This window comes from Scatophagus argus, chromosome 1 (assembly GCF_020382885.2).
Source record: "Scatophagus argus isolate fScaArg1 chromosome 1, fScaArg1.pri, whole genome shotgun sequence".
NCBI lineage: Eukaryota > Metazoa > Chordata > Actinopteri > Scatophagidae > Scatophagus > Scatophagus argus.
Window position 1 is genome coordinate 29167036 of NC_058493.1, and position 24267 is coordinate 29191302.

Genomic DNA, 24267 nt, shown 5'->3' on the forward strand with positions numbered 1-24267 from the left:
ACAGAATCGGTGAGCTCGAGAGGTCTGGACTGATTCAAACCACATGATGGCGATGTGTTGTAGTTAACAGAATGTCCACAGGAGGGCAGCGTGAGCTCACTGACCTCAGGTCCAACACTCACCTTGAGCATTAAGTGGAGATAAGGTCAGTAATGTGACTTCCTTTCAAGTCCAAATAATTTAAACCAACTAGAAATGAACATTTCATTTAAAAAATCCCCAATCCTCATTTCATAATCTGCAGAAAAGAAGAAAACTGTGAATTTAAGGAAAGGAAACGTCTAACTTCAGCAGCTTCATCATTTTTGGCACAAATGGTCTCAAAAAATACATGAGAATATAAACAGGAAACGACCACGCACATTAGACTAACAGCTCGACAGCCCGGGATGATATCAGGGCTCCGCGTTCAGTTCTCACAGGACAGAAACAAAGCTGAAGTGTTCTCAGGTCTGTGATCTGGCTCAGGTAGCTGCAGCACCTGAGCTCCAATCCCCTGTTTCGCTGATGCTGGACTTAACCCCGTTAGCACCTAATCCTCCTCAGGACCACATTAACAGCTTTAACGTGGAGCTGCTGCAATATGCTGATTGGCTGGCACACAAACACAGCAAACAAGACACAAACACACGACTGCTGCAGTGTGTATGTCAGCCAACAGGAAGTCAGACGCACCGAGAGCGAGCGGACACGCAGCTCAGTTTGGTGTCAGAAAAATAAAAATAAAAAACAGGAAATAAAGGATTAACTAAGTGCAACATAAAAAGTGGGACATATATACATATTTAAATACACCTGATTTCACATACTTCATACAGTGAAAAGATGAGAAAATGACATCTTAATTCATTTCACCACTCACCATTCACCACTTCTGACAAAGTGTGGCCCGAGGAGCGTCTCAGGCGAGCGTCTCAGGTGAGCGTCTCAGGTGAGAGTCTCAGGTGAGAGTCTCAGGCGAGCGTCTCAGGCGAGAGTCTCAGGCGAGCGTCTCAGGTGAGAGTCTCAGGTGAGAGTCTAAACAATCTGGAGTCGCTTCATGAAAAACAAACAAAGCTGCTGAGCCTCATCAGTCGTCAGTCAAACCACCAGGACTGAACCTTCAATCCAATTTCAGCATTAAATCAACACTCAGCTCTCCAATCCATCCAGACCCACAGCTGCAGTCCCACAGTCCGTCCTCTGTCCCTCAGTGAGACAGTCCTACAGTCTGTCCTCTGTCCCTCAGTGAGACAGTCCTACAATCTGTCCTCAGTGAGACAGTCCCACAGTCTGTCCTCAGTCCCTCAGTGAGACAGTCCCACAGTCTGTCCTCTGCCCCCCCCCACCAGGCCTTCTTTCCATATGAACGTCTTGTCTTTGTGTTAACTTTGTGGAATAAAGTGTCTCCTAAGGTCACAGCAAATCTTTCTGCTGGATGATTCAACTTAACATCTGAACTTGTTTTGTCAAATGTCACAACACAAACAGGGAAACCAGTTAAACTACTCTGAAACGACTGACAGCCTGCTGCTGGCTGTAAAGAAGATAGGAGGGTGGAGGGTGGAGGGTGGAGGGTGGAGGGTGGAGAGTCTGCTTCTTACTACAACCAGATTTCATTCAGCAATATTATGAAAAGTACGCATTCACCCACTTTTTAAACACACAGTGTGTCGCTCAGTGAAAACCAGAGAAAAGATGTAGTTTGGTGATGCAGTGTGGGATCATGGGAGTTGTTGTCCTGGAAGCTACAGCCACAGGAAGTGAAATGCGCCATTAGCTTGAACGAAACTACAGATTTCACTGGTTTGAACTCTGTTGGAAACATTTGAGATTATGTTTGTATACAACATCGATAAATAGGGTTGAGTTGTGTTAACACAAAAACACTTTGGACGTTAACTTAGAATTTTATTCTCTTAGGAAATGGTGACAAAGTGTGTCCTCTCACTCCCCTGATAAATAAAACCATAACTACCATCTTTTTATTAAATTCACTGTGTGATTCTTTTGTCACATTTTTCACTGTGGCTGTGCTGTAATTCAACTCTGTGTCACACTTCATTTCATCTGCTTGTTTGAAAACTTTTCTCTCGTCACAGGTTTCGTTGCTCCTGCAGTTCGGCTGCGCTGAGGTTCCCTTCATTGTTTCAGCGTCTGGGAGTCTAATCTGAGCCCCCATCCCGTTCTGTCCTGTCCCGCCCTGCCCTTCCCTTCCTCAGTAATCCTGTTAGCTGTTAGTTCCTCCATAATCCCTCCACAGAGTGTTCAGATCCCTGCCGGGCTTCACAGCTTCTTCACCACAGCTCTGTGGGATGCTGCTGGACCCCGACTGAACGCCTCAGGTAGGACAAGAAACCACCAACACAGAGACCACACCCACCTACACCTGCACACCACATCCCAAAACCTGCATCGATGGACACGAGCTGTCAGCTGTGGAAATGCTGCAGAGTGGATTAGCTGCCGTGTTTCACGTCATGAAAATGATTTGTTTTCTGTTTGAAATGAAAGCAGGGATCATAACTGGGGATGTGATTTGATGTGTTTTCCGGCTAAATTCGGGTTGCTAATCCAGTGTGAGGATTCTGGTACCAGTAAAGACCTCATACTGGTCCTCTACAGTAAATAAAACACAGATGTTCTTTGGTAACAGACAGGTGATCTGCAGCGTTTGTTTCTGTGTTCTGGCAGCCACATGTGGGCCAGCGTTCACATTTGGTCCTCTGACACTGGACTGCAGTCCCGTGTGCGGACATTCAGGACCAATCAGAACAGTCCCGGTTCCAGTGTGGGGAGATCAGGGACTGACTGGTTAACCAACAGGTCAACCGCTGACTGACTGAGTACTAACTATCCAATGGGCTAACTTACTGAAAAACTTCATCGTTAAGATTGACTTGGAAAATTCTGTGGTTAGACAGCTTGTTAGCTGGCTAATTGGCTAATTTGGCTAACTGGTTTATTTTTAATCACCAAACTGGTTTGCTGGCTGCCCCTTTACAATGTTCACTTTACACATTATCAGTGACTGGCTTGCTAACTGGCTAAGGCCTTGACTTCACTGTTAACTACCGCACCGGCTACCTGAATGGTGGGCTAACTTGCCAACTGACTGACTGGTTACCAGGCTGACTGGCTTAACTGGCAGATTATACGACAAGCCATTTTGCTACTGAAGTGCTAACCAATCAGCTTGGTTGAAACTGGCTAAATTTAAAGAGCAGGTGACAAACTGGAGCCCAGTTTTAATGGGTGAAGTGGTGTCCAGCAGCACAGTGACACAGCTGGTTTCTGCTGCCAGGCCTCCTGTGGAGGATTAGGGTCATGATCAGTCAGCTCTAATTGAGGCTGACACTCAGCCAGACACGATCTAAACACCATTAAGCACAGCAGGGAGGGAAGCAGGTCAGGTGTGAACGCAGCACAAATGGGTTCATTACTTTTGTTTTCTACTGGCTTTAAGTCCAAGAATTTTCCATCTTTATGTTACTTATCAAACTTTTGTTTGGTTCAAACACACAAGATTTTACTTTAAGGATCCCAAAGGCACAAACACTTGATGCTGAACATAATGTTTATATCCATTTACAGATATGTAAGCGGTATGTACTGATCATGTGTACAGATTATAGATGTGTAGTATCTTTTGATAGAAAGGTGAGGTGAGACTAAATGCTGTTTTCATTTTCAATAAGTTTTCAACCTTAAATACGTCATACTGGAGAAAATATTTTCTTAAAATTTGAAATACATTATAGGAAATCAGGAGTCTAAAGAGGCAATAAAACACTGGAAAATACAAAATAATTTGACCATCAGCTGTGTGTATTTTCCTTCGAGGATGTTGAGCTGGGTGGTCAAAGTCGTTCCCCAGCCGCCCGAACCTCCGCCCAAACACGTGGACGAGAACAAGGAGGAGAAACCAGCTGCTGCTCCACCACCAGGTGCAGCCCCGCCTCCTGCCACCGCCCCGCCCCCGGCGACGACCCCGCCCCCTGTCCAAGTAAGCCACGCCTCCTTTGTTTGTGTGTTTTGATTGGATATTGGATATTTTTCTACTGAGCAGACTTCACATCTGGACGTGGTTGTGTTGTGTCTTTCCAGCAGGAGAAAAAGGTGACGTTTCAGGATGAGTGCAAACATGAAGGTAAGACTGCTGACGCCGTGAACGTTACGTGGTTCACTTTGGTCCTGGTCGTCACACTAAACATTCACTGTGTTACTGACGAGCAGCTGACAAACCCAAGGAGGACGGCCATGCAGCAGAGGGGAACAGGTGGGCTACGCTGTCAAACGCGCTCACGTCAGCTCAGTGAAATGACAAACAAGTTTATCTTTGACCCTTAGGTTTTCTGTTTTCAGCCCGGCGCCACCCTCTCAGTCCAGTGTACTGACGTGGATCAGCGTGGCTCTGCCGCAACCTGCAGCCTCACCAAAGCTGAGCCGAGCCAACTCCACCACCAAGGTGAGGATCAGAAACTGACCCAGGATCCGTGTCTACCACAGAGACTCGCTCTGAGTTCAGGTTACCTGTGTGCCCTGATGATATTCTCTATCCTCCCCTTCCTTCATCGCCTCCCATCACAGGAGGAAAACGCAGCCAGGTAAAAACGGTGTGAACGAGTGTGTGTGTGTGTGTGTGTGTGTCAGTGATGGAGTAGCTGAGCTGGATCAGGCTGATCTGTGGACTTGAGACCCGACCTGAAGTTGAACCATCAGAGGTTCTCTGGTGGTGATGTTGCAGGTGTCTTAGTGTAGACAACAGGTCCGTGTCATCTGTGAAGCCTCGTCTTGGCTGTGGTCTCTGCTCCACACTGAGACCACTGACCACAACACAGTCACATTCCTTGTGTGTTTGAGTTCTCAGCCTGCGAAGCTGATTCTGAGATCTGTTGTGGAATAGAGACAGACCACAACATGAGAATAAAAACACACGTTCCTGGTTGAACAGTCACTATAAATTCATTAATGTGATGTGTTAGAGCTGACGTTCCTTCTGTGTTCTTTCTTCCCTGTGGATGACAGTAAACCTGAAGATGAGTGAGTAATCTTGGCAGAAAATGATTTCATTTAGCCAAATAGTCATCTGCTTTAAAAACCAATCAACAGACAGATCGGCAAACAGTGAGGTATTTTATTAACATCTCCTCTTTCTGCCAGAGGCAAAAATCTGTGGAGCAGCACGTTTCTTAAAGGTCCAATGTGTAGGATTTAGAGACATCTAGTGGTGAGGATGTAGACTGCAACCAAATGAACGCCCCTCTAAGAATCAGTGTTTGGTTTGTCCATTCTGGGTTACTGTAGGAACATGGCGGCTGTCCTCAGTTTCAGCTGATTATGCGCTAACGAAGACATCTGTCCCTAAATCCTCCACACTGGACCTTTAAAACCACAAAGCCTGCCTGGCAGTCATCACTTTAACTCAATGGAGGAACTTAAAGTTTTCCGTGTCTGCCCTGCAGACTAGAAACATAGAAACTCGTGTTAGTGCTCATCACATTCAGAATCCCAGAACCACCAGCTGCTTTCACTGATCACATGACCCTCATGGTGTTTGTCTGATGGAGGTCAGCAGCCTTTCAGCTTGTGGTCATCAGTCAACTCTGGTTTTCTGTTTTCCACCACAGGAAAGGGATGATAGGTTGGATCGCTCAGGGTTTGGAGAGAGTTGTTCCTCAGCCTGATCTGAAGAGCAAAGAGCCAGCAGCAGCAGCAGCACCTGAGCAGCCGTCTCAGGTACGTCAGCCGCTGATGAACACACTCCGGTCACGTGGTTGGAGGGAACCTGACCGGCTGTCAGGCTTCTGTTCCACTTCTTCATCTGCTTTCACATCGAGGCTTTCGCTTAATGAACTCTGAGCTGACAGGTAAATCTCCCGCAGTGACCTCATGTCTTTGTGTCTCCTCAGGTGTGTCCAGCAGCAGCAGCTGCTCCAGGTGAGAATCTCAGGTCTGAATGTTCCTGCACACAAAGACTCAGACTGCACGTCTCATAAATGGTTGGTTTGTTCCAGCAGCTGCAGAGCCTGAGGTGACCGTGGCCAAGGTGGAGTCAGACCAAGGGGACAAAGCTGACAGCAAACCTGCCCCCCCCAGGTGTGTGTGTGTGCACGCGCATGTGTGTGTGTGTGTGTGTGTGTGTGTGTGTGTGTGTGTGTGTAAAACAGCCTGTTATTTATAGTGCAATGGCTGCTTGCATGTACATGTTTAAAGCAATAAAGTCAGTGTATAACCCAGGTAGATGGATAGATACTTTATTGATCCTGAGGGAAATTCTGTAGTAATCCTTAAATGAACGTGCGTGTGTGTGCGCGTGTGTTTGTTGTGTGTGTGTTGTGTGTGGGACAGTATGATAGAGTGGATAAAACAGGGTATAGAGAAGGTGGTTCCTCAGCCGGAGCTTCCTGGGCGCTCGAGGTCGGAGGTCGGCGAGCAGACTGTTAAAGGTACGTCGTGTGGTGTGTCATCCTCAGATCTTCACCACAGATACGTTTAGTCGTGCTGACATTGTTAAACAGGTTATGAACAAGCGGTGCTGAGTGTGTCCTGCTTCTTCACACAGCAGAGGCTCCAGAAGCAGAACCTCCTCCGGCCCCCAAACCCGTCGCTGACACTGAGAAGTAAGACGGACCGAATGTGGACACTTGAGTTTTGTAGAGAAAAACATTATTTTCTAAGATGCTTTTGTTGATTTCCAACATTTGTGGACTCGATCGTTTTCTCCAGAGCTAAAGCAGCCGTGAAATTTACTCGAGTACAAATTTGAGGTACCTGGTCTGTCCTTGAGTCTTTTCATGCCACTTCCTGCTTGACTCCCGACTTTTCCGAAGAAAATGTTGTACTTTTTATGTCATGCTTTTCAGATCAACACACACACACACAAACCTTATAAAATCTGATGTTTTGTTATGTTAAACTACCCAACAGCTTAAACAAGTAGCTGCAGCTGAAACGACTAGTCGATGAATAACTCGTTTGATGTTCCTCATCTTTCACACAATAAACATTTTATGGTTCAACCAACTCCAACAGGAAACTCCTGCAGGAGTCACAGTCAGCTGATCTGAGGTCAGATAGAACAGGATAACACTGCACAGGGCTCACACACGCAGACACAGGTGACTCTCACAGGTGACAAACTCAGGTGATCACACGTTGATTGAACACTGTTCTGTTTTTCTTGTGTCCTCGCAGGTCCAAGGATGCAGAGCAGCAGCAGCCCAAGTAGGTGCAAACAGAGCAGGAGAGTAGAGTCAGTTTGCACGGCTTCAGCTGCAGTCCTCCACGGCAGATCAAACAAGACATATTTCATAAGGCTGAATGATATTTGAACAATGTGGTTAAGATCAGCCGTTGTAACACTGGATATAACATGACGAGGCAGCTGATATTCTAGTTAACGCCATGTTAGCCACAAGAGACATTTCACTCACTAACAGCTCGCCTTTGGGTTGACAGTATGATGGGCTGGATCGTCAGCGGGATTGGACGCATGTTACCTCAGCCAGTGCAGAAGCAGGTGAGTTACTGCAGGGCTTCTTTAATCATAGGGACAAACCCCAGTCAGGACAGCAGACCATCACTGAGTGTGTTTTTACCATATTTGTCCCCCTAACGCAGGACGCCAGCGGCGACGAGGTGCAGAACAGTAAGTACGAGCCGTCTGCTGCTTACGCTCACACGTCAGGTTCCACGGAGGTTCGACTCGGCGTCTCTGATGTCTGAGTGTTTCAGAGACCAGATGCTGATGTTTCACACATCATGTGTGTTCAGACGCTGCAGACACGACCTCTGGGTACACTTCACTTTGTAGTTTGGAGATGCCAGGAACAGCGTGGAGTAATTTCACTGTTAGGAGGAGAAAAGGATCAAAACTTCTCGGTTGTGTCAGGACAAAAGGAGCTCAGGCTGTTAACCTTACAGCAGCTGAAAACAGCTTATTTGTGCCCTGCTGTAACTTCTCACCCTGCTGATGTAGAAGTGTACTCGTAGGTGTGCCAGTGTCTGTGACATCACTGTGGTGACAGGTGTCAGTCTGGTCTTTAGTCACCTCCTACACGTGCGTTGATGGATTGATTGGTTGATGGTTTTTCCTGGCTGGTGTCAGTGCTGAGGCGGACTCTAACCGAGCTGCTCTTCTCCTTCTGTTTCAGGGGGGAAAGACGGCAAGAACCCCTTAAAATAAAAGGAGAAGAAGGAGCAGGACAGAGTCGCTCACACTGACACCGACAGCAGCAGAACAGACAGAACTGACAGACTGACAGAGCTGAGTTCTGTAGTGATGAAAAGCTGCTCCACAAAGCTGCAGTGCTTTTTTCAGAGCTTTTTGCTGATAATTTAAAGGCAGCTGACAAAGTGCAGACACCACAGATTATTAAACTATTTTGCTGTATGTTTACAAAAATAAAGTCTTTAATTGGGAAAAAAATGAGTCCTTTGTTGGGTGTTTTTGTTGTGTCAGTTGGTAAGCTTGAAACAGGAATCAGTCAATCAATCAATCAACCGACCATGAGTCTATCCAATAGTCATTAAATGTCCAGAGTGTGTGTGTTGTGTTGTTGCCAGCAGTGTTTGCATTGCAGATTGTGTTTTTGAAAACATATTTTCACCTGAGTGTTTGTATTTGAATTTTTTTTTCCATCGTTAGATTTCCATAGTTTTTAATACACATTACAGATTTATTCAGGAACATTATTGTATTTCCTGTGGCCTAACAATCCCCTGGTTGATAATGTGTACAAGACACATACATGTAGACAGATAATCCTCAGCCGGACTCTTCCCGCCATGTGACATTCAGTCAGCATCGCACAGAAGGAGACAGACCTGGTGCTGGAGGACATTGAACAGGACAAGGACGAGAAGGAGGTAAAAGTGGAGGTGAGTGTGACTCCACCCATCCTGTCCCAACCTTGAGGTTGATGCAACAAGCGTTGCCTTCTTGTGGTCAAATTTATTATTTCTCAGCATCCTCCTGTGTTTGTGTCACTTTGAAGATGAGGCGTTGCTATGACGATCAACAGTCACACTGAGGGGTACAATCAACCAAGAAAAGTACTAAAATCTAGTAGAGCAGAGTTGAGCCAGGCCATGCAGTGTAAATGTGAGTGTAAAGTGTGTCATGGTAGTAGTTTGTTAGGGTAGGCACAATGGTACTTTGAGGGAAACCATGGCAGAACCAGCGTAGGCACTGTGGTACTTCAGAGAGTACCACATCAGTCCCAGAGCAGGACTGGAAAGGGGCTATGGTGGTCCACCACCATACCGTACCACTTCAGATGGTACTATGGTAGTGCTGCTCGCACATAGTCTTATTCTGGATTTAACAGCGTAGGTACCATGGTACATTAAAATCTACCAAGGTAAGTACTATGGTCGTAGTGTGGCATTTTGAAGGGTACTATGTCCCAGAGTAAGCAGTAAGTAGTGCTACTAGTACCTTCGAAGTGCTATGTGGTACGCTACCTGCTCAGTTGAGGTACAATGACACTTCAGAGGGTAGTAAAGCTTTACGTGGTAGGTGTTATGGTGATAATGACATCAGTATTATGATATTTGAAAAGGTGTTTTCCGTGTGAACACAATTCTGTGGTTGGTTGCAGACAGAAGATGCAGAGATGCAAATGGATCAATGGACCCCAGTGATGGACAGCATCAAGAAGGAGGCTGAAGAAGCAGTTTTAGCTCACATGGAGGAAAGGTTAGCTACTACTCTGCCCAATTTACTCTATTGTCCTTTTCCTCCTATTTCTGTTTTAGGCTTTTGTCTCAAAACTGTATGTGAGTTCTTCTGTCTGTTCAACACTCCAACCCTGAGATACTTCAAAAGTTGGAGGCCTTTGTATTTGTCGGGGGGGTCATAAAAACCGGAGCATTTACGGGACACTGATTAGTTTTTTCCTGTCTCTGGTTCAGTCTCTGTATTTAAACGTGTTATTTTTATGAATTTTGGTGAGTATCTCAGCTCTTCCTTGTTGCACAGACTGCAGCAGGAGCGTCTGGAGGCGGCTCGCATCGCAGAGGAGATGGCCAGGAAGGCAGCGGAGGAGGCAGTCCGACAGCTGGAGGTGGAGCATTCGGCTAAGATCGTCATGGAAACACTGCCAGAGTCCAACGAGCAGTAAGTGACATAAACCCGCACAGCACATGTACATTTAAACACACAGAAACTCATCCAAAGCACTGTACAGTGTGAGCTCAGACGTCCTCTGCTAACTGTCCTGCTCTTTGTTGTCAACAGACTGCCCAACATCCTGGAAGAGGAAAACGAGGACGACCCGGAGTAAGTCCCTCTAAACCCACCTCACCAGCCTGCTGCTATCTCATATACTGCTGCATGCATGTTGAGTTAACTGCTCCTAGAAACCACGACTGCATCTTCTGTGGTGACTGATGTGCCTTGGTCACACTTCACAATATGTTGGGATTTACTTTCATTTGGCATCCATCTTCGTCTCTGTACCGGATTAAAGGTGTTAGATACTCAGAGGGTTTGGATTGCAGTAATCCTTTAATGCAGACTAGGTTTCCTGCAGTATTACAAGGTCTTCAGTTAACCAACAGAGGGCTGTTTTCATGGTGTTGTCTGCTGTATGAGGCCAACATGTGTCACTGAGACAAAATGTGACCAAGCGTTAAACGGAAGCTGCTGCTCTCTTCGCTTAGTGACGCGTGTAGTTGCTGTAATCTGATTTGCTGTAAAACTGACTGTGCTTCATCATACACTTTGTGTGCTTTGAGCCCCCTCTGCTTGCCAAGCTAAAGCTGAATGACTCTCACCTCTCACCCTGCTGCTCTCTGTTTGACATGGATGCTGCCCCCTTTTGCAACTGACTGTTTCTGATCCAACGAGCTGGACTGTCTGACAGGGGCTCTCTGTCTTGTTTGTCCTTTACTGCATACTGTTCAGGTTGCAGAACCTGCAGGAGGACAGTGAAGACAGCACAGACAATAGGAGTCCTGAGGAAAATAAAATAACAGATGGAAATTTTAAAACCACTGTTGAGGAAGAGAGAAAACCTGATCAGTAAGCTCAGCCATCTTTAGATAAAGACTTGCATCTGCGATAAGGTGGAGGGACGCTCCCATACTTCTAAAGAATTGGAACCGAATTATCTGTAGACCATCACAATGAATCTGTCTGATATGATTATACTCTCTAATAAACTCTACGATATCACTATATTGTGGTGTGGGAGCATGTTCTTCGGTACCATCTGATCTACTAAGCTTTAAATTTCCTGTGGCTTCATAGAGCAAACTGAAGTCCTGCTCTGTTCCGGGATAGACTGTTTTTAATAGAGACTCTGTTTCCAAACAGCTGAAACACACTTCAGTGTTTTGTGGGCCAGGACATCAGCTAAATGGGCATCTTGAAGCGATCTGCATGAGCCAAGCCAGTAGGCTTAAAAACAGCCTGAGACTGGCATGTCTGTTTGCCAGACTCGTGATGAATGATACAACAAAGTCAAAGCGTGGTGGTCTGAATCCTGGTGTTAATGTGGGCACCCTGAACCAGATACCCAGGTGGTCTTATTCAGCATGGGTCCCAGTCAGCTATCAAAGCTTACAGAATTTGTGGCCATCACATTAAAACTAATTAGGTTTGCTCTGTCTCTGTCCAGTTGACTTGTCCATGAAGCCACAGTTAGCTCCCTTAGCTTTAGGTTAGAACTTTGGTTCTAAATAGTTTCTTCATGCCACCTGCTTCATGTCTATATCTGCAAAACCCTTCTGCAAAAGCTCTTACTGCAGAGTCTCCTCGTGGTTAAAACTGACTTTGTTCTGTGTTGCTTTTGCTAACATTTCTTCTATGAATCAGGGCAAACATCCCAAGGTAGGTTGAAATTTCCACAGTCAGCATAACTCACCACACACAATGCTGAACACAAATGTTCAGTAAAATCCCGTCCTTCTGCCATTTTTGAACTTTTATTAGCACATTTTTCAGTTGCTTGTTCCTGCAGTACCTGCATATGTCGAATGCAGTATAATTTGTTGGCCAGTTGACCTTCTAAGTTGATGTGGTTAACTTGTTAGCAGTTGCTTATTGCCACATCCAAAACAGTTGCGTTGCGGAGCCACAAAGTGTGTTAGTGGCACTTTACACTGCACTCTGAATGTGATTCTGACTGTTTCTACATGGACTGACACAAACCCTTTGCACAGACACTTAAGGTCACTGGATGGTGTATGACTTTGGTCCTCACTTTTCCTCGCTGTTCTGGAGCTTCCATTTAGCATCTGGCGGTTTCAGAAGTCAGCATGTGAAGGGGGCACAGATGAGGCAGGATCAAGACTTAGTGTTAAAATGCTCTGTCATGTGACACAGACTTCATCTTTCGGTTGACTTTGGATGCATACTGTATACAGCACGCCTAAACAGTGACACAGGGATGGCTGCCGTGTTTGTTCTCCACCTTCGTCTCTACACCAGTAGACGGCAGTAGAAGAATCAGTTTTGCAGCATTTCAGGACTTTCATTCTGCTCTTCTGTCGTTCTTGACTCTTCTTCGTCAGGTGTGTTATAGACGTCTGTCCGACTGAAGACGATGCCACTCCTTCATCGACAGATGTGGAGCCAGCGTCGGAGAAGAGAGACCTGGAGAGTCCGGTTTCCCAGCCGACCAGGCAACAACCAGGGCCGCAAACTCCAGAAGCCCCAACCACAACCACCACAGAGCAGGTGGAACAGGTTAGACCATGGCCACAGAGCATCCTGTAATATGATTGGCTGGAGAATCTCATCCTTATTACTGACTTATCTAATCCTGCTGAAAGTTCATGGTTACAGCATACAACTCCCCCTACTGGCTGGAGTACTGAATTGTTACTCAGTGTGTGACAAAGATGCAACTGGCTCCAACAGTAAAATCCTGCTGTCACATCAAAGCAGGAGTCAGCTGATCAGCTGATCAGAGATCAGACAGAACCGGACAACAGTCCCAGGGGACGTGTTATTGGACTCTTTCACTTTGTAAACTTTAACTATGTTTTCCTAATTATACTTTTTTAAGTATAATTAAAAAAGTAGTTTTAGTGCATTTAGTGCATTTACTTGTAAAGTTAATTATCTGAGCACTTCCTTCTTTAATTTCTCCTGTTTTCTTTGTTCTTCTGCACTCAGGCAGCAGCAGCAGCAGAGGAGGGTGGATGTGGAGGTGAGAACAGTTTTCTGTCAGTGCTGGAAAGTAAATAATTACTTTTACTCAACTACTGTACAGTTTTGCTGTGCTTGTATATTACTTGAGTATTTTTAAGACATTTAGTTTTTACTCTAACACATGTATGACCTTCAGTTACTTCACATTAAGTAACATGTATAAAGTATTATAGTTAAAATGACTTCTGCCTCCAGCAGCTACAACATGTTGTGGTAAAAATAACTGACGTGCCGTGTATCCAGCAGCGTCACGATGACGGAGGACATTCTGCTGCACGAAGAGCTCCTCTTGGACTTTTTGTTGTTTACACTTTTGTACTGTTACTTCAGATTTTTCTGTGCAGGATTTTTACTTTTGAGTATTTACTGGTTTCTGGTGAAAGTAACAGTATGTATGAATGAGATCCCAGCTGACACAAGTGAGAAAGGTTGCTCAAAGTGATGAATGTCTTGTCACTGACCTCCCTTGTCCCATGGGGTCAAGGGTCAAGTCCGACACTGTGAAAAGCTCACTGAAGCATTGTGCCCAAACTCACCTTGTCTGTGACTCTGATTGTTTTTCTGTCCAGTTCCCGAGGTTTGCTCTCCGATAACGAGCTTTCTGCTTCGATTTCCCTGCGTCGCCGAGTGCCTGGAGAGCTGCAGGAAGCTGATGCCTGACCATTACCTCACCCCTCCCAAACTGTCCATGCCGACCCTGCCGCCAGAGCTGACCCGGGAGCTGTCGCTGCTCGCCGCGCAGACGCGACGATGCTGCACGAGCATCGTCAGCCGCCTTAACTCCACCTCCCAGCATCCTCAGCAGCCTTAACCCCGTCCTCCTGCAGCAGACCCTTAGGGAAACCTTTTAGACACATTAAGTTTGAGTAGCTCTAAACCTTTGCAGTGCCAAACACACCCGTCTGTATCTGCAGCATCCCACATCCTCCTCACCATCACGCCCATCGTGCTTTACTGCTCTGCACTGCTTCACCCCGAGCTGCCAGCTGACCGCACTTCAGGTGATACGACAGGAAGTGGATGTTTGGGCTGTGCTTGGCTTGGCATTGCAGACAGGTGTGGGCTTTTGGAGGCCGATCCAGAAACAGGCAGTTCTCACCAGGCTCTCAGAGCTTTCAGCCACAACGTGTTTCTATAAAGTTTTTGTCGCTACTGTCAAAAACAATTGGCAAGGCTAGCTGCATGTAGCCATCTGCTAGGTGAATGTGTGAACACATTATCGAAAATGACAGCTAGCTCACTGACATACAGCAGCTGCACTGAGGCTATTTTAAAGTAATTTATTTTGAAGACCTGCATCAAAAATGTGCAAAATAGCCTTTCAGGCTAACTGTGGCTCAGTTTGTCTTTAATGAGATGTGACCTGTAGTCCCTCGTCACATTCTGCTCTGCTCCTCAGGGGGTCGTGGTGGAGGCTTGGGTGAAGCTCCAGGGCTCAACGTCCCCTGCATTATCACAACCCCAGAGTTCAGGACTCCAACTGTCCCCGACACAGAGCTCGGGTAACAGACGCACTGCTCACAGACAGATTTCTCTACCTTTCACAATAAAAGCCCTCGACATACTGGTTCACCGCTCAGTACAAACAGCTTACAATATCAACATGTAAAATATTAGTTTGCAACTAATATGTGATAATAACACAACCATACAGTTTCAACAAATGACACATTGTGAATTGAGTAGCAGTAAAATTATTCTGAACGGGAGAGTATTTCAGAATTAAATCCTGACAGTTTTTGTATATAATCATCATCATTTGTGTCAACTGAAGAGTCAAAACATTTTCAGGTCTTCATGTGTTCATACATCCTCATGTGGTCCTCTTGTGTCCGTCTCAGTCCCTCAGGTGATCTGTCTGCAGACGAGGATCAGGGAGACCTGCTCAGGGCAGACGATCAGTGAGAGACAACACACACACACAAACACACTCTGTCCTCCGCCTGTGTCACTCTGTCCTCCATGTTTTCTGTCCTGTTGTTGCCACTGTCCTGCAGGACGCGTCCTCTGTCAGCAGCCAGTGTCGGCAGCGTGGTGATCCAGGACCGTCTCAATCATCTCGTCAGGCTGTTTAAAGGTCGGACGGAGCGGCACAAAGACCGGCTGGTGGACCCGGACGAGTCTGAGGAAGAAAGTCCCTCAGCCTGTACGAACCGACTTTTACACTTTGTTTCAGACGTTTCAGTTGTTTCCTGCTCCTTCGGTGCCTCAAGTTTCCATCCTCTCCTTCTGTTTTTGTCTTCTATTCATGATGTTTCATGAGTCAAACTGAATTAAAGGCGCAGTGCAAATTTGCCCTGAAAGAGGAAGGAGGAACAGAACAAAACAGTCATCTTCGTTTCCATCTGAGTAGACGGCGATGAGGACAGTGTTGTACAGTTAGAAGCTCCACAGCAAGTCAGAAACTGGACCTCTCAGACTGTTTCGTCTGAAAAGGCTCCTTCGGCCTGACTGTCACTGTGTGTCTGTGCAGAGTAGTGTCATATAAAACACAACATGATCATCTAAATTCCGCCTGATCTCCGCAGCTCCGAGCAAAGCTCCCCCTCCTCCTCCGCCTCCTCCTCCTCCACCTCCTCCAGGAGAAGAGAAGAAGGACGATGCTCCCGCAGCAGCAGAAGAAGAGGAAGAGGAGAAGGAGATCGAGCTCCCCTTCAAACTGTTGGGACATCCAGTGAAAATTCCAAAACTGCCCAAACTGCCCAAACTTCCGCCGCTGCCTGACTGGCTTCGAGTCATCGTGGAGTACCGCTTCCCCTCCAGCATCGACCCCTTCACAGGTGAGCAGAGAGCAGAGAGTTCAGCATTGAGGTAGATGGTGGACAGGATAGTCCTCCTGTGGTCAGGGGTCCAGTCGGCTAACTGAGCTAACGGTAGCCATAGCTACAGTAGCTACAGTGCAGTGACCAGCAGCTGGCACTCGCTGTATGTTTGGAGCTGCCTTCGAATTCTGGGTGTAAAGTGTTCATCACTTTAATGTTGCTGCTGGTAAATATGGAGCTGACTGTGGATGCTGCTGAACAGTTTAATCTGTCATCATTTATTCACTGATTCAATTTGGTATCAATAAAATGAATCTGTAGTCAAAGCCTTGACATAAATGTAGTATAAGCACAAATATCATAAAGTGCCTCAAACACGTTCAGTGCAGTCCTTGAGAAAACGTACTGACTTTCCAGTATGGCGAGCTGACCTGATGAGGACTTTCCGTCTCCACAGATCTGATCTACGTCATCTGGCTGTTCTTCGTTGTGGCGGCGTGGAACTGGAACGTGTGGCTGATTCCCGTCCGCTGGGCGTTTCCCTATCAAACCCCTGAAAACATCCACCTGTGGCTGCTGGCCGACTACACCTGCGACCTCATCTACATCACCGACATCCTCGTCTTCCAGCCCAGACTGCAGTTCGTCCGCGGGGGAGACATTGTGGTCAGTGGAATCAGCAGAAAGTCAAAAAGTCTGACCGTTTGATTTGTGCTTCTCCAAGCTGAAACTTGTTGTTTCATTTCAGTGTGATAAAAAGGACATGAGAGAACACTACATGACCACTGAGAGATTCAAGGTAAGACACCTGGATCCAGAGGATACAACACTTTATTCACCTGAGCATCAAAAGACGAGTCAGACAGTACACTGAGACACGATGACAAAACTCAGAGCAGACGAGAGGCCGTGAAAGCTTAAAGCTGTTAGTGCTGTCTAGCACTAGCACTGTCCAGGACTCGTGTCTTGAAACAACACAGAACCAGTTCCCCGCGGGACGGGGCGGATTCTTTTGCGTATTCATATGTTTGATTCATTAGCACAAAGTAAAGGACACACTTACATTCAGCAGAGAAGAGACGAATCGAACGAGGTGTCCAGCTTTTTACTGGTTCGTAACTGATCCCAGAGCAGAAGGTGTCGGTGTGTCACTGTGTCTGCTGTGTCTACAGATGGACGTCATCAGCCTGTTTCCCATGGAGATATTCTATTATTTCACTGGAGTGAACTCTCTGCTCAGGTTCCCTCGCCTGCTGAAGGTCAGGACGCCTTTCTGCTTCATGAACCTCTGCTCTTCTCTTCCTGCTCTTTTCTCTGATCATACATTTATAGCTTCAGCAGGCTCGTTCTTTCGTTGGTATAGTTTGTGGAAGTTCCCCTGTATTGTATCAGTCCATTAGGTTCCTTATTTCCCCAGTGTTCACCCTGCAGTACTGAGCGTTGAAGGTAAATGACTGGCTCTTGTCTTTTCCTCACAGTACATGGTTTTCTTTGAGTTCAACGACAGAATAGAAGCTGTGATGAAGAAAGCGTACATCTACAGGTGAGAAACGTTTCACCACAGAAGCATGTCAGAACCAAGCCAGGTACCCAAAGGGGGCACCGCGAGAGTCGGTCTGTCCTCTGACTGAGCACATGTGCGTGTCTGTTGTTGTGTGTCAGGGTGATCCGGACCTCCACCTACCTGCTGTACTCTCTGCACATCAACGCCTGTCTCTTCTACTGGGGCTCCGACTACGAAGGACTGGGATCCACCAAGTGGGTCTACAATGGAAAAGGCAACGCGTAAGAGCCTGCCGTCGAGTAATCTGCTCCTACTGCACACCAGGCTGTTCGTTTACGTGAACACTGATCCAGGGTCAGTTAGTGACAGAAATGCTCCGTTTTCAGCAGGCGGTTGGCTGAGCAGTGGAGTCTGTGGTGCTAATGTTTGTATGAGGGGGTCTGTGACGCAAACCACAGTCCTGCCAACCATTTCACAGCACGACACCAGCAAAGACAGGGCAGAGGACTGCAGTCCCCAAATGTGTTTCAGTTTCAGCTATGCAAAAGTTTGAGAGTTTAATGTTCAAATGATGCAAAGCGCTTTTGTCTTTACTCTCGAAACACAACAGCCTCTCCGTCCGCGAAAATCATGTGTGTGAATGTGCCGAGATGTTCCTGTGTGCTCTGAAACCCCCACACGATTCTCTCTGCGACATCCCATCTGATTTTGTTTGTTTTCCTGCAGTTACATCCGCTGTTACTACTTCGCTGTGAAGACGCTGATCACCATCGGAGGACTGCCTGATCCCACCACCGTCTTTGAGATCTGCTTCCAGCTCATCAACTACTTTGTCGGCGTCTTTGCTTTCTCCATCATGATCGGTCAGGTCAGTTTGTTGTGTAAAACCTCAAACTCAGGAGACGCTGATGTCTTATGAGGGTTGCCACGTTTTGCCACACCAGTTCTGAAGTCCACTCTTCCTGACAGGAAACATGAATACTAAACTTTAGATATTAGTCATATATCCTCTGTCTGCAGGGCAGATATCATGGTCACCCTCTGTCACGCGTCGCCAGGTCACACAGGCCAAATACACCACAGGCAGTTGGCTCCTCAATGAGATTTTGCCACCTAAACGGTGGTGAACCAGTACCTCTTCGTACTTCCCAGCACTAACGTACAACTGCAAACAGCAAATTAATAACAACAAATTATTGACTCAACTCCCTGGGAAGTGACCTTAGGATGACCAGGACACAGAGTAACAGAGAAACTGAGGATTTAGTTTCAATTAGTTCAGGATGACATAATGCTGATTATTGTGACTCAGATGAGAGACGTGGTCGGAGCTGCCACTGCCAGTGAGAACTACTACAGAGCCTGCATGGACAGCACCGTCAAGTACATGAACTCCTACAACATCCCCAGAGAGGTCCAGAACCGCATCAAGACTTGGTACGACTACACCTGGAAGAGCCAGGGCATGCTGGGTAAGAAACAGGAGTCAAAGCAAAAAGAACAGTTTTTCCAGCGGATAACAATACCTGATCTATGATCTTTGGACAAAGTGGAGGTCCAGACAAACACGTTTCCTACTGAAGCTTTTCTAAGTTCAAAACAAGACAAAACAGACGACACTGAAAGCTCATTCATGGAATCAGAAAGCTGACCAAAATTTTGCACAGACAGGAAATAAAAAAATCGGACTGAATCACGCAGGCTTCCTCAGCAGAGGGATTTTGCTCTCGGTTATCGTGGAATTTATGAGTTTCCATTTTTCTGAGCTTTTGTTGGAACAAAACATCTTTGAGTCTCAGCGTTTAGCCAATTCAGACGGAGGCTGTGTGATACGATGTGTTGTGATCACCAAGTGCTGCAATAGAGTTTTAGTTTGTCCTGCTGCAAAATGCAAATAAAAGACTGAATTAAATAAACAGATTGCAATGTTATAAGAGGAGATCCTCATCTTCATCAAACAGAAAAAAAAGATGTGGAAAAATCCTCCAATCAAAACACGTCCACTTGAATGAAATGGTGTGTTCAGAAAATACACAGAGCCGATGGCTAAGATGCTATGAAACACTGTTTAAAATACTCCTTAAGTAAAAGAAAGTTAAGTAATCAGTACCTGCAGCTGTATGTATGTGTCTAAAGTACTCACAGCGTAACCAATAGCTGCAGTGAAGTACAACACTCGAGTAAATGTAATCAGTTCCTGCTGCAGTTCATCACATTCTCTGCGCAGATGAACAGGAGCTGCTGGTGCAACTTCCTGCCAAGATGAGGCTGGACATTGCTGTGGACGTCAACTACGCCATCGTCAGTAAAGTCGCCCTGTTCCAGGTCAGGAACCTTTTCACTGTTGGAATTTTGTTTTTATAAATAAAGATGGACAGAGAAAAGTAAACCGTTCAACAAACTGGGCCACAGACATCCAGGTCGTCTGTGCCTGAGTGACGAAGCCAGGTGTGCTACCTGACCCCTGCACCAACCGGACCACGTTTCCTTTCTCACACCAACCGCCCTCAGCCCAGCCGGACGCGTTTGACTTGTGCCACGAGCTTCGGCTTCAGCAGAGCAGAGTGTGATCTAAACTTGTGTCCGTCTGTCTCTCAGGGCTGTGACAGACAGATGGTGTTCGACATGCTGACGAGGCTCAAGTCTGTCGTGTACCTGCCTGGAGACTTTGTCTGTAAAAAGGTGAACACACACACACACACACACACTCACACACACACACACACCGCTGCTGCAACGCTCAGGTGTAACACAGGTGTGTGTGTGTGTGTGTGTTGCAGGGGGAGATCGGCAGGGAGATGTACATCATCAAACAGGGGGAGGTTCAGGTGGTGGGCGGTCCTGACCTGCAGACGGTGTTCGTCACCATCAGAGCCGGCTCGGTGTTCGGAGAGATCAGGTCAGAGCTGCTTCCTGTCATCCTATTAACCAATTTAAAATGTGCATGTGGGGCAGCCTGGTGGTACGATGGCTCCTCGAAGCTGATCAATATGCTGGTGTCCATGTGACGTCTGCCTGCCGGTCACTGCAACACTTTGGTCCACACTGAAATATTGGAAGGACAACAGTTTCTAAGATATTTGGAAATATTCACGATTGCCAGAGATGATAAATTCTAAAGACTCAAGTAAAGTACAAGTACCTCAAAACAGCACTTAGGCACAACATTTGCGTCGAGGTACACAGTTACAGGTACACTTGACCTACAAACTAACTAACCAAAAACATGCTAATGTGCTGAATACCAAGTGCTACATTCAGCTGTGCACCTGATAACATCTGGCAGATGGTAACTCTTTCTGTGATTGGTCAGTTTGCTGGCAGGTGGCGGAGGGAACCGACGCACAGCCAACGTGAAGGCGCACGGCTTCGCTAACCTCTTCATCCTGGACAAGAAGGACCTAGCAGAGATCCTGGTGCACTACCCAGAGTCCCAGAAACTCCTCCGCAAGAAGGCCAAGTAAGACGGGGCCGTGTCCCCGAGGGCCTGGCTAGGGACAGGATGAGTCAGCTGTGGACCTGTGGACACACAGAGTTTCACTGGCTGGCTGTTTGGAGACATTTAGAGCAGATACTGTGTTAGTTTCAGTCTGGGTAATATCCCGTACCGGCTCTAACTCATATCAGTACGACGGCTGTCTGCGTTCAGCAGCCTGAGCCGAGGGAATGAAGGACAGATGCTTTGTCCAGGCCAGGGAGACACATACTGTCCTTGACTTGTTAACCTAACAGTTTTAATAACAATAAACAGTAGAATCTTTTTGTGAATTTGGCTCATCTGAAATTTGGCTCTACATTAAACAGAAATATTGGTTTAAAGCCCCGCTCTCCTTCCGTCCCCGTCTCGTCTGATCTGTGTCGTCCGTCCTGAACAGGATTAGACTTGGCTCTAATCTGCTCACTCGGGTTGTTGTGCCTCCTGGTGCAGACAGTCGGAGAACCGGGTCAGATCAGTGTAGTGATCCTCCCTCTGGGCCTCATGCTCCCACGTTATCTCCTCAGTGGCATCATGGTGCTGCAGCAGAGTGGGTGGATGTGCTGGAGGTGCTCGAGGTGTTGGTATGAAGCCTGCAGGGTTTTTGTTGTGTTTGTGGGTCAGACTCTCCGCCTTGTAGAAAAGAGTGTTTATACTTAGCGAAGTAAGGTTTGACAGTCGGTGCCATCAGTGTTTAATGGTTTCAGCTGTTTGTCCTCTAAGTCCTCATTGTGTCTCTGTGTCTGTGCAGGACGATGTTGACAAAGGATAAAAAGCCTGATGAGAAGGACGGTGGCAAAGGCGCGATAGAAGTCATCCCGCCCCGACCGGACACCCCCAAAATGTTCAAGGCGGCTCTGAAGGTGTCAGAGCAAGCGGGAATCGAGGGAGCCTTCGCCAAACTGAGGGAAACCTACAAACCATCTGAGAGCTCTGAGGTGAGACTCCAGTTGACCTGCTGATGACGTAACGTTAGCCCACTGACCGACAGCTGGTGGCGCTAACGTGCAGAGAGACAGGTAGTAATGCTCCAGGAGAAGGCGACAAAGAGGCAGAGCGTTAGAGAGCCAACATTTTGCTTCTCATCACGAGAAGACGCTACATGTTAATCACCTCCACAGGTAAAATCAGGGAGGTGGACTGTATGTATCTTGAATTTCCCTCGGGATCAATAAAGTATCTATCTATCCATCTATCTATTTATGAAACTGTTTGGGATATTTGTCATGTTAGGGACAAAGTGCTGTCAAAACTTAAGAGAAAGAGAAAGAGGCAAATGAAGGTTCAGCTCCCTCCATCTTTTTTGTCCCTCCCAGGCTCCCGTCCCCCCTCCCTCTCCGATACACCGCCGCTCTCCGGTCCCTCTCGCTCCCGTTCGGGACGACGACGATGCAGTGTCAGAGACCGCCGACAGCTCGGTGGTCATCAGGATGACATCACGACAGGAAGGAGAGGAGGTGCTGACTGTGGAGGTGACGCGTGGGGAGGAGGAGGAGGAGGAGAAGAAGAAAAAGACAGGGGAGAAGTGATTTGATAGGACAGCTTCTACTTCCCAGAATGCCTTTCAGCATCCTGCAGAGAGGAAATGTGGGTGTCATTCTCGTCTCTCTTCTTTGTTTCTTCTTCTCTGGTGGATTTTCTGCTTGCTGTCAAACACATTTTAGACACATTTTGAATTTGTGCAGATAAGAAAAATTGACTGAAAACTCCTTTCAGAGTTTCGGGGGAGAAAAATATTTTCCTCCAAATTCATTTCTCTACAGATTTTCATTTGCTTTTTAGCATTTCCTCACTTGCATGTTTTCCTCCCGTCTTAACTCCCACTGAGGCTGCGAGGAGGGAAGACATTAGCGAGATGAAACTTCTGTCTCAGCCAGCTTTAACTTGCTCTGAAACATAAAGTGAAATAATAATAATCACTAATCACAATAACACGTGCTGAACACGGTGCTGTTTTCTGTCTTTTCAGTCTGAAACAACAAAACTCAACATGCACAAACTGTAGAATGAGCGACGTCAGGTTGTTGTGCTGCTGTCCCAGCACAAACACAAATGTGTTTCCTCCTGTCACCTGCAGAGAGCAACTCGGCTTCAGCGGAAACAAGCTTATGCTGCACAGGCCTTCATTTTCATTTCTTCATATGTTAGTATGAATCCTCCTCATTTTGTTACTGCATTCGGGTTTTAAAGCTCCAAAATGAGCTTGGCTGAGACAGTAACACACATACACACCACAGTGACGTCATCTACAGCATGTTTAGATTGTTGAATTTATTAAAGTGATGGAAATGTACGTTATGCTTATCTGGCATTTACATCATACAGACATCAACAGACACCAGCAGGTCATCCACCTCTTGCTTCCCAGCCTTCATTAGAGACCGGGCTTTTATTTGAGTAAATGCAGTGAATACAAAAGAAAAACCAACAATTAGAAACAAGCAGATTATTTCAGGCTCCTTCACAGTTCCATGCAATTCACTGTACAACTTTTCACAAGGAAGAACGGATCATCGCTCGTTTACTGTGTCATGCCGACAGCGTAGGCGGACGTTCAGCACTCAGCAGACACTTTGAGCAGACGAGGAGCGTTTTGGATCCATTGTTATTGTACCCAACCGCTAACTGAACGGAAGAGCAGAATACTGTGATGACTGAAGTAAATGCAAATAAGTGTCAGGTTGTTTTTGGTACACTGCAGAACATGAATCATCATAGTGACAGACATGACATGCAGTTTATTAATACTCTCATGTTGTTGTAGTCAGTTCTTAGTGACTCTTCTTCTTCTACAAATCAGGCAAAACATCAAATGTTTAAATAGTATGCAACATTTATATTGTCTCTGATGTGCTCCTCCTTAAGTCAATCCTGGACATCCATGCATGAGCAACAGCAGTGTTCACACTGTGACTGAGTTGGGAGGGGGCAATTATGATTTTATTATTGTTTGAATCCATTGGTTCTGGGAGTGCAAATTCTTCATTTTAGAGAATGTCTCATAATGTACAGAAATGATGCAGCCTAAATGACTTCATGTAATACATTAACATCAAACAGTGCTTGATTTGCAGCCTCACATGTAACTGAATGTAAATGACACAAACTTAATAATAATAATTAAAATGTGTGAACTGATGACGGTGGAGGCTGCGCTGCTTTTCAGTTTCATCCCCAGTAAAGGCAGGTGACTCAGAAGGATCTGTCCTGGAGATGACTTGTGCCATGTGTTTTAGTCTTCGTGCTGGTCTCAAGTCAGGGGCGGACTCAGGCTAACAAAAAGGGCACCAGCTGTATGTGGTGGGACACCAGTTCACACAAGGCCACTATGCATTCATGGTGAAACGGTTCCAGACCCTGTTAAACCCTCAGGTTTAAACTG

General features: G+C 46.4%; 2 protein-coding genes and 1 long non-coding RNA gene across 3 annotated transcripts; all 3 read left to right on the forward strand.

Annotated features, from left to right (window-relative positions):
* Positions 1–2106: 2106 nt before the first annotated feature.
* Positions 2107–5725, forward strand: LOC124063923 (classical arabinogalactan protein 9-like). Its single transcript, XM_046398089.1, has 6 exons — positions 2107–2324; positions 3823–3985; positions 4087–4129; positions 4216–4258; positions 4345–4447; positions 5610–5725. Exons 2-6 carry the CDS (start codon positions 3824–3826, stop codon positions 5664–5666), a joined length of 408 nt encoding a protein of 135 aa, XP_046254045.1. The 5' UTR covers positions 2107–2324; position 3823; the 3' UTR covers positions 5667–5725.
* A 96-nt stretch (positions 5726–5821) lies between these two features.
* Positions 5822–23977, forward strand: cngb1a (cyclic nucleotide gated channel subunit beta 1a). Its single transcript, XM_046399097.1, has 31 exons — positions 5822–6078; positions 6331–6428; positions 6545–6602; positions 7177–7206; positions 7441–7501; positions 7603–7630; positions 8783–8862; positions 9585–9682; positions 9965–10102; positions 10223–10264; positions 12502–12676; positions 13109–13142; positions 13714–13910; positions 14031–14145; positions 14544–14646; positions 14986–15045; positions 15142–15290; positions 15673–15924; positions 16364–16572; positions 16655–16705; positions 17079–17165; positions 17385–17449; positions 17569–17691; positions 18137–18278; positions 18723–18882; positions 19638–19735; positions 20009–20092; positions 20191–20309; positions 20724–20870; positions 21637–21823; positions 22202–23977. The coding sequence occupies exons 1-31, from the start codon at positions 5939–5941 to the stop codon at positions 22412–22414; spliced, it is 3543 nt and encodes a 1180-aa protein (XP_046255053.1). The 5' UTR covers positions 5822–5938; the 3' UTR covers positions 22415–23977.
* LOC124064006 lies at positions 13688–15305 on the forward strand. Its single transcript, XR_006844199.1, has 4 exons — positions 13688–14145; positions 14544–14646; positions 14986–15045; positions 15142–15305. It is a non-coding gene; the product is annotated as an uncharacterized LOC124064006 (long non-coding RNA).
* Positions 23978–24267: the final 290 nt, after the last annotated feature.